The sequence below is a fragment of the Strix aluco genome, chromosome 8 (genome assembly GCF_031877795.1).
Source record: "Strix aluco isolate bStrAlu1 chromosome 8, bStrAlu1.hap1, whole genome shotgun sequence".
NCBI lineage: Eukaryota > Metazoa > Chordata > Aves > Strigiformes > Strigidae > Strix > Strix aluco.
The window spans coordinates 24659958-24670542 of NC_133938.1; the positions used below are offsets into that span (position 1 = coordinate 24659958).

The 10585-nt window shown below is 43.3% G+C and overlaps 1 protein-coding gene across 1 annotated transcript; it reads left to right on the forward strand.

Moving 5' to 3' along the window:
• Positions 1-5665: 5665 nt before the first annotated feature.
• Positions 5666-10076, forward strand: ZNF281 (zinc finger protein 281). The gene has a single exon (XM_074832720.1). The coding sequence runs from the start codon at positions 5733-5735 to the stop codon at positions 8358-8360; it is 2628 nt and encodes an 875-aa protein (XP_074688821.1). The 5' UTR covers positions 5666-5732; the 3' UTR covers positions 8361-10076.
• The last annotated feature ends 509 nt before the right edge of the window (positions 10077-10585 follow it).

Genomic DNA, 10585 nt, shown 5'->3' on the forward strand with positions numbered 1-10585 from the left:
CGCAGCAGTTCTGTTCTTCAGTCTCCAAAAGGCAGGACTGAAGCTCAGCCAAAGATTTTTAACTTCTAGTTGATGCCTACCAAGAACATGTCCTACTTTTTGATGAGACTTGAAAAATGACAGGTGTGCTTGTATGTTCTCCTTTCTCCACATGTGGCCAGTTTTCCTGCCTAGAAACCTTTAGCTTTTTCAAGGCATAGATGGCTTTATTCTGTCTTTATATGCTGCTTGGCATAATGTGGTTACAATTCCTCTGGTTTTGTGGTATCGGAAAAGATACAAAGAAAAAGTACAATGTGCCTTCTATGCTTCTTAATGAAAGATAGATTTTTTTAAAATCCCAACAGATATAATAGTTCTGGATAAAATTACCAGCTTGATCACAACACTGCTTAATTCCCAGAAGCCAAAGAACATCTGACCAGCCTGAGCAACTGATGGGCTGAGGCAGCTGCTCACAGAACCTTACCGCAGGTAACACCACAGCCCACTGAGGAAACAGTGAAGTGCCTTTTTTTTTTTAGGTTATTAATGAGCTAAAGAAACTGAACTATCAATTATTTAAGTCCATATTATTTTAAAACATTTAAAACCACTTGAGGATCTTTACTTCTTTATTTTGATCTCAGATGGACCACAAACCATCCTGTACAGATAATTGTTGATGACACTGTTGTGTGGAAAACTACCCCTCATTATCAGTTGTGGGTGCCAAGACTTTGTAACTCATCACAAGCAATAAGTAAAATCCTTCTGGGGCTGATGCTGTTAGCATAATTTATTGATGTTAGGGAAAAAAACCCCACCACCACCACAATGATAAAACAAAACAAGACAAAAAACTCCCAGAAGTCTACAAGAAGAATTAAGATAAGAATATCCACAGGACTTCATATCTCTAACAGTTAAATATTTAAATGAGCTGATATAAAGCTCAAGAAAAGCAAAAACTTGGCATGCTAATTTAACATCTGGAATTTAATAATTTGTTTCTGAATTTTCTGTAAGATTACCAAATATCCAAACCCAAGTAGCTATCTAGTTTGTTTACTTGTGATTATATGAGATTCACAAATTTCAGAAGAAACTAAGAAGCAATTAAAAACATTATTTGTGCATTTCTAGGTTAAAAAGAAAGTGTTGCAGTGTGTTGGAAGGCTTGAATTATTTTTTTGTTTTTTACTCAATATCACAGTAAACAATATTGTTTGGACTGACAGTTTTGGCAAGAATTCTCACTTGTGAAACTACCTGAGTAACAAGCAGCACATGATTTTACTTGCTCTTCTTGGAGCAGCCTGAGAAATGAATTATTATTTTTTAAAAATTCATTTTAACTATAGCTGATTATTCTCTGCCTCTTACTATGGCATCTACTCATTCCAGCCTCTTGCCTGGGAGGGAAATCCCTAAAATCCTGGGAATTTGAAATGGAGATAGGAGGAAATGAAGGTGTACACTTTACATCTCCCCCTTTTTTTATGCATGTATAAAGCAGACCTGGATCAGGTTCATAAATAAAACCACTTACATTATTTATGTATTTTTACACTATTTACATTTGTATTGTTAGCCTTGACATTAAAAGCTGACACTGACAGCTTTCATTATTATCAAAAACTTAATGATTTTTTAAAAGCTTTGTACTAAGGGACTTTGTTTACAATGATTTTTTTGCAGAACACTCAGTTACAAAATACCTGTGATGCTGCTTATATTGCTGTATGGTGAATAATTTGATTAATCAGTTGTCTATTTTCAATGCAATTATGATGTGCTCATCTTAATTCCTATAACTTCAGTATTTACTTTTATCTCAGATAAAACTAATTTTACTGTAACTGTAGAGAAAGTTTTATTTTTTTTTTCCCTCCCAGTCTAAATGCAGATTTCAGGTGATACTGTGAAAGGACTCAGAATGGTCCACTAATGCTATATTTAAAGAGAGAACTGAGTTTTTATTCTATGAATAATTTTTCATTTAACTAATCTGAGTTGCCAAGCTTCTGGATTCTAGTTGTTCTGTTTACAAATAAGCAGCATGATATAATTGTGGTATATTTCATATGAAGGCACACTCAGAAATGTAGCTGTCTATTTTTTTAATCTGTTCTTATTGTGAGGTCATTGATGTAATCTGTACATAGGTGAAACCAACTATTGGATTTGGGCTTTTTTGAAAAACTAAGCAAAATAAGTGAAGCAAAATCACTATCTCACTCAAGGGTTTTATGCTGGCATTGGGTAATCCATGGAAATATTACATATGAATGATATTTCTAATTATTCCCTGCCTAATAACATAGTGATTTTGCTGATGAGCAAATCCAGAATTAATCTGGCTGTTTTCAAGTAATTTGCATGTTGGATTAAAAAGTTGTAATTTCTTTATTACTCAAATGTAGTTTCTTTTCAGAAAGTATTTTCTGTCTGAAAGCGAAGGTTTTTTTCTTAATACATTCAAGTGGCCTGTTTAAATATGAATAGTACAAACCAGAGTAGTGTTACAAATACATGTAGAAATAGGTTATAAGCATGTGGTGAATCTGAGTTACAGAAGCATTTTCTTAGGAAACTTTATCTTTTACATTTAATTTCCATTTCTGTTCTTTCCAGTAATTTGCCTGTACTTTTCAGGATTCTGCCTGCAGATTGCAAGAACTGGTAACATGTTGCACTTAGATCCTGGAAACACATCCTTCAATAAGGTGAAAATGTTTGGAAAAACTCACTGTGTTTTGTTTGTTTTTAGCTTGTTTTGTCTAATAGACCAATTTGAAGCAAGCTGTTAAAATAACTTCGATAAATCATGTATACTATTTGCTTACTTGCATTATTTCTTTTTTCTGTCCTCATGCATCTCTTCCCAATTACTAAAATAATTAAGTGGGGTGTAGACATTTGTCAATATATATGCAGAAATATATTTTTAGTATAGAATTTGTTTTAACAATATATGTATTACTAAATATATATGTAATATATGTATATTTGTAATATATGTTTTCCTAATTTGTTTAAAAAAAAAAAAAAATATCAGAAGTAGAGATGTTTGCTCCTTCTCAGTTTTCTTTAGCATCTTTGTGTTTTCACATTTTTTAAAAAATTTATTTTGTGGTTTTGTTCAGAAGACCATTCAAATATAAAATTAATTTTCCTAATTAACGTGTTAGAGCCTTTGGTGCTAAGTTTTTCATTGCCAAACAGTTGAATACCACAAACACTGTAGGTGATGCACTCCCACGTTATCAAATAAATGCTCAAGGTACAGCTTATAATGTTGAAAAATAGAAAAATAAATTGACCTTGATGAAGTGTGTCTTCTTTTGTCTGTTCCCAGGAAAGTTTATTTCAGGTATTTCTACTGCTGAAATGATTAGAGTTAACAGCTTTTTCCCTCCATTTTATTTTACAGGGTCTCTTCATCTTCCTGATATATGGGGTGTACAACACAGAGGTAAGTCTGCTTGGAGTATCTCAAGGCTGACAGAGTGAATGAGAGAAATGACAGGTTTCTTATCTTGATAACTGAGGGACAAAGTTGGCTTTCCATATGAGTGTCCTACTGCCCTTCATGCTTGGACTAGCTTATATGCATCCCAGCTTACCATTAAACACAGACACCCTGAATAAAGGGACAGACTCATTTCTCATAGGCATTGACTAATATTTTACTGCTGCTTTAAGTTTTTTGAATTCCTGGTCTTTCCTTTAACACTTAGCTAAACCTGACAGTCCTAAACTTTCATAATTTAATTTATGTTTTAAAAAGAAGTTCGTTTACATGCTGTTTAAAGGAAACTATTTAAATTATAAAAGGAAACAGTTTTACTTACTTGACTTCAAAAATTTTGTTGGGTATAGAAATTGCATCAAATTCTATTTTTTACATTAATTGGATGTTTTCAAGATTTTAAAATCTGACCCAAGGCTTTGTATCAGTTAGGCCTATGGAAAGTACGTGATCTTTACAGGTTGAACTGTCACAAGTGGAAATATTTTTGATGTATAAAGCATAACAATCATAAGGAATTTATCCACCTTGTTGTATTACCGCCACCATGTTAATGATAAAAATTAGCATTAATATGTTCAATTCCAAGTTTTTCAGCTGAGGTACCTCTGCAAATTTACATTTTAATAGAATTTGGAATTCAGTAGTAAAACCCTGCAGAAATAGAAAAGGCTTTCAACGTCACTAGTTAGAAATGAAACAGAATTCTATGCAGATTTTATTAGCATCCCATATTAGAAAATAGTGAAAAAGGTCTCCTGATTACTTTCATCCCCCCCCTTTCCCCCAAAAAGCTATTTCAAAATAATGAAACTTTGATGTCCTTTCTGTTAGAAGGATGAATTATTTCCGTACATGCACCCCAACCAGTGAGCGTTATGAGCAGCGGGGGTTCTGTTGTACCAGTGGGCCAAAGCAGCCCGCACCGGGGCTCCACCGCTGGAACCGGAGGCGGGTGCGCTGGCCGTGAGGTGCCCCAGCTCGCCGGGGCCAGCCGAGCAGCTCCCGGGCCAGCAGTGGCGGCTGGCTGGAGGCGGGGGGCGGTGGCCGTGCTTCCCGGTTTGTAGGCGCCGAGGGTTTCCCGTGAGGTGTGAGCCCGCGGTGTGGGACCGGCCCGGGGAACGGACAGAGACGGGATTCAAATGCTCTGACGGGGAGTATCTCACTGCCGGGAGGGGCCGCGTTAACCCAGTGAGGTCACATGCAACCAGTGTCACTGTTTTGAGCTAGAAGTAGCAGCAGACGTACTACAATCTATGACTTTGTTAAAAAGGCTACATTGCAGCATCTCTGTACCTGCAGGTTTTTAGTAGGAGCGCGCACTTAGGCTAAGCCTGGAGGCGCGGCACCTTTGAAGTGTTTCTATCTCCTTCGGCTGCGCAGTGACGCTGGCCCAGGCGAGGCTGCACCTGGGGGTTTAACGACGGGGCGCGCCTCTGGCGCAGCGGGAGCGGGGGGCGGTTGCCGGTGGCGGTTGCCGGTCCCGTTAGCGCGGCGCGGCCCTGCCGGACGGGTGGCACCGCCCGCGGAAACGGCCGCGCTCGCCGGTGGCCGGCGCGATGCCGCGTGCTCTACTCTGAGCACGGCGGCGGCAAAGCCAAACGCGCGGCTTCGGCACCGTCTCTGCTCCCGCCGGAGACGGCGCTCGGCGCTGCGCGGGACTCCCGCCCCGGCCCCGCGGGAGCGGGGCCCAGCCTCTGGCAGCTGCCGGCCGGCGCCCCAGGGCGGGTGCGGCAGGCGCTGCCCGGGGCCGGGGGCCAGGCCCTCCGCCGCGGCGCCCACCAACATGGCACCGGCGCGCCCCCCGCCCCACGCGAGCGCGGCGGCGGCGGCGGCGGCGGGCGGGGGCCGGTGGCGCCTGCGCGGTGGCCGCCCGCCGGCTGCCCGGCCGGCCGGGCCGTACCCAGCGTGCCCCGCGCCGCGCATGTGCAGTGCGGGGCGCAGGGGCTGCTAATTCCATTGTGGAGCGGACGCGGCGTTATTTTTAACTGGAGGCGGCGGCGGGAGCCGTAAGTGCAGCCCGGGCCGGGGGCCGCCCGTCGGCGCGGGTGGGGGTGGCGGCGATGCGCCCGGGCGGCGGCTGCCGGGCCGCCGCGGGAGCCAGCCGCTGAGCGGGCGCCCGCCAGCGAGGCAGCGAGCGGTGTCCGGCGGGCGGGCGGGCGGCGGGTCCCGCAGCCCCTCTGGGCCGCGCCTCCTCTCCGGCCCGCCTTCCCGGGGGATGAAACTCGGCAGCGGCTTCCTCGGCGGCGGCGGCAGCAAGAGGGCGGCGGCCATGGAGCCCACCTTCCCCCCCGGCATGGTTATGTTCAACCACCGCCTGCCCCCGGTCACCAGCTTCACCCGGGCGGCCGCGCCCCCCCCGGCGGCCCAGCACCCCCCGCAGTGCGTGTTACCTCCGGCCTCCGCCGCCGCTTCCTCCACGGCGGCGGCCGAGTCCCCGGCGCCTCCTCCCCCTCAGGACATGACTTTCAAGAAGGAGCCGGCGGGGGCTTTCCCCTCCGCTCCCTCCTCCTCGCAGAGGAGCCCCTGGGGCTTTCTGCAGTCCCTTGTGAGCATCAAGCAGGAGAAGCCCAGCGAGCAGGAGGAGGAGGAGCAGCAGCAGCCGCAGCACCATCACCACTACGGGGGGCTCTTTGGGGGAGCGGGGGATGAGAGACCCCCCGGCCTCGGGAGCAGCAGCGGGGAAGGAACCGGCCAGAGCGTGATTCAGGACCTCAGCCTTCTTCACCACCTGCACCAGCATCCCCACCGAGACCTGTTACTGAGTGGCAGAGGCGAGGGCGCCCCGGGGAGCGCGGGTGAGCCAAAGCACGATGCCCAGGTCAAGAAGGCAAAGAGGCCAAAGCCAGAATCTCAGGGAATCAAAGCCAAGCGGAAGCCAGGCGCTTCATCCAAACCCCCCCTGGTGGGAGATGCAGAAGGTGCCATTGCGTCCCCCAGTCAGAAACCTCACGTCTGCGAGCACTGCAGCGCTGCCTTCAGGAGCTCCTACCACTTGCGCAGACATGTGCTCATTCACACGGGGGAGAGGCCTTTCCAGTGCAGCCAGTGCAGCATGGGGTTCATCCAGAAGTACTTACTGCAGAGACACGAGAAGATCCACAGTAGGGAGAAGCCTTTTGGGTGTGACCAGTGTAGTATGAAGTTCATCCAGAAGTACCACATGGAAAGACACAAGAGGACGCATAGCGGAGAAAAGCCATACAAATGTGACACTTGTCAGCAGTATTTTTCAAGGACTGATAGACTGTTGAAGCACAGAAGAACGTGTGGTGAAGCCATAGGTAAAGCAGGGGCCGGAATGGAGCCTGGATCATCAAATAACATGGGTAGCTTGGCTGCGTTGTCTCAGGGAAATACAAGTTCCTCAAGGAGAAAAAGTAAAACAAAAAGTACATCCACTGAAAACAAAGGAAATAGGTGTAGCAGCAAAGTAACTGAATCTCAAGTTACAAGTAATGTGGCCATGCCAAATTATGCAGTTGATATTCCTATTGTGTCTTCCAGTGGTGGTCTAGTTGGCACAGGCATAGAAGAACTTCAGAAAAAGGTGCCAAAATTGGTCTTGAAAAAAGGAAGCAGAAAACAGGCAGACAAACATTACCTTAATTTTGTATCACCACTGCCAGATATTTTGGGGCAAAAACCACTGTCTGGGAAACAGAGTGGCTCTCTAGGCCTAGTAGCCAATACCGGTGTAGAAACTATTGGCCTTCTCCAAAGTACAGGTGGTAAACCAGGTCAAATAGGTAGCAATTATGATGATGCCATGCAGTTTTCAAAGAAAAGAAGATACTTACAAACTGCAAGCAGTAACAGTGCCTTTTCAATTAATGTCGGACACATGACTTCCCAGCAGTCCGTCATCCAGTCTGCAGGTGTTAGTGTTATGGATAACGAAGCTCCATTATCTCTTATTGATTCAGCATCTTTAAATAATGAAATAAAGTCTTGCCACGACAAGTCTGGTATTCCCGATGAAGTCTTACAGAGCCTTTTGGACCAGTACTCTCACAAATCAGAAGGCCAGAAAGAAGATCCTTTCAGTATAACTGAACAGCGTGTGGACTTGCACACCTCAGGAGAACATTCAGAGATGGTTCAGGAAGAAAACTTGAGCCCTAACTCTCAAACAGTTTCAAATGATAAGGCAAGCATGTTGCAAGAATACTCCAAATACCTCCAACAAGCCTTTGAAAGAACAACCAATAGCACTGGTTTTGCTTTTGGACCCAGTTTCCAATTTGTAACTCTCCATAACCACACTCTGTTTCAAGACAAACAGATATACACTACATCTCCACTTGAGTGTGGCTTCAGCCAATCCGTTACCTCAGTATTGCCAACTGCGTTGCCAAAACCTCCATTTGGGATGTTGCTTGGATCTCAACCAGGCTTTTATTTGTCTGCTTTGGAGGCTACGCATCAACAGTTGACTCCTTCTCAAGAGCTGGATGATCTCATTGATCCGCAGAAAAACTTAGAGACTTCATCTAACTACCAGTCCACATCTCAGAAACTGACTGGCCAGAAGGAACAGAAAAACTTAGAATCCTCAACAAGCTTTCAGATCCCATCTCAGGAGTTAACTAGCCAGATAGATCCTCAGAAGGACATAGAGCCTAGAGCAACCTACCAGATCGAGAACTTTGCACAAGCGTTTGGTTCTCAGTTTAAGTCGGGCAGCAGGGTGCCAATGACTTTTATCAGTAACTCTAATGGAGAAGTGGACCATAGAGTAAGGACTTCAGTGTCAGATTTCTCAGGGTATACAAATATGATGTCTGATGTAAGTGAGCCATGTAGTACACGAGTAAAAACCCCAACCAGCCAGAGTTACAGGTAAGGTCCCGACTGTGACCAGGCTGTGGGGTCTTAATGTAATTTTGTTTTACTTTGACAACACTGCCATTGGAATGTTTCTACACGGTCCTATTAAGAATAATGTAACATGCCCTTTCAATGCAACTTTTCATATTTAGTTTATTTTGTTAGTGTGATTTTTTTTTTTAGATCTGTTTATTATGGTTTTTAATCAAAAATCAATAGATTAAAATAGTGGTTTTGTTCAAGTGACAATGTTTAGCAATCAAATTTACATTATATAGATTGTCAGGGAATAGCCCAAAAGTTTAAAATGCAAAAAATTAACTTTGTTCCTAGGACTAAGGTTTATTCTAATTGCTTTACTCTCAGGAAAGTGTAACGAAGCATGGGAATTCTATGCACCACTAGTGTATTGGAACTTCCGATTTACAGACAGTGACGTATATCTCAGCTTTTTGAGGAAGGGATCTATGACATTTCAAATTGCTGTCTCCTATGTCTGGGCTGATCTGAAAGAATTTTGCTACCTAAATCTCGTTGTTTTTCAAGTACTCCTGTTCTTCCAGGTGATGCTCATTCCAGGCAGGTGGAGCAAATATTCTTGGGTCTGTACGAAGAGCCCAGAATGGTAGCTTTAATATAAACAGTAATGTCCCCAGAACTCCTGTGTAAGACTGTAATTCCATAAAGAGATTCTGTTGACACAAACCGTGAGAACAAAACGTGTGTGTCTGGTTCATGTCATTAGAACCCCAACTTGAAACTACAGTCATAATCCAGATAGGCTTTTGGGATACATTATTTATTATACATGGTTCAAAAAAGTCGGTCTCTTGCTCTTCCCTTGTTCTACATTCTTTTAGTGTATAAGATTCCCTCTCTTTTTTTGTGCTCCCAGTTCCTTCGGACTTGATCTTGGTTTCCCCCCTCACCTTAATTTACACCTTTTCTTCCTATTCTTCCCTACTCACTCTCTCACCCCAACTTAATAGCTAGCATTTAAAAAGATTTACATTCCAGAAAGTGCATATCTTACTATGTACTTTCTGATGTCTTGTGACATCAGATGATGAACAGTAAACACCCACATGTTTTAGAATTATGTCAAGGTTTCCATGTACGATAAGAAATAATATACTCCCAATTGTACATACTAAGGCCCCTGTCCTGCATCAGGATCAGCTAACACGGACCCCTGTGCCCAGCAGTGTACCAGTGGTGTCACTGGAGCTCTTCACGGATATAGGGGTTTGCAGCAGTTCATCACTGCAGGCTTTTAGGGCCTAAGGCTGCAATTCCATCAAAGGCTTCTGGTGATGACATCAACTACAAAAGTAGAGCTTGAGTGGCTTGTTAATATCAACAGAACTTTTCTTTGGAATTATTGCCTTACTTTATGTATATTTTGTGGTACATTATTTATTATATGTGAATCCTGATTAATGCCTGTGGAGCCACGGAAACCTGCTAGAAATACTGGTGGCCATTCAAAGCTGCTGAAAGGCAGTGGCACTGCTCTAAACCACTTTTTGCAAATGTATTTTTTGATTAGTTTTTTAATGTAATTTTGGTGATGTTTATGCTGATGGTTTTTTATGTACTCTTGGTGATGTTTCAGTCTTACGTACTTTGCTGGTGTCAGGAAAGTACCAGTGGTTGTTTGCAGTCTTATTGTGTAATCAGCCTATTACAGGCTTCCATGTATAATAAAGTTATTAACATTGTGCAAGTGTAAAACACTTCTGTTATGAAAGTGGTGTATTATTAAATGAATTGTTACAAAAATCCTGGGTAATTTTTCCCGTTGTCCCTCACCACTAAAAATTGAAACCTGAGCCCACTTGTAATCTCTTTTACTAGGTGAACTATCTTTTTTTTCTTACTAATCTAGAGTTTGTTCTGATAGAATCCATGTAACTCCATCAACTTTTTTCTTTATACTTGATTATGTATTTCACCCTTTTTCAGTTTAAATAAGCAAACAACAACTGTTCTCAACACAGAACCCAGCCTGTTATCATGGATGGAATAGTCCACAACCACTTGTGTTGGCTTTTTCAGTACCTTTTCTTTTGTTTTACAGAGGTTATAATTTACATTCTTTATATTGTGTGTAGTAGAAGTTGCATATGTATTGTTCTGGCTGTTTGCTTTAACTTAATACTAATAAAACCCATTATTCACCAAATCATAAAGATATCACTTCTATTATCCAGTCACACTTTTGAGAACCTATTAAGGAAA

Coding starts and splice junctions, on each gene's coding strand:
- ZNF281 (XM_074832720.1), top strand. CDS start 5,733: ATGAAACTCGGCAGCGGCTTCCTCGGCGGCGGCGGCAGCAAGAGGGCG.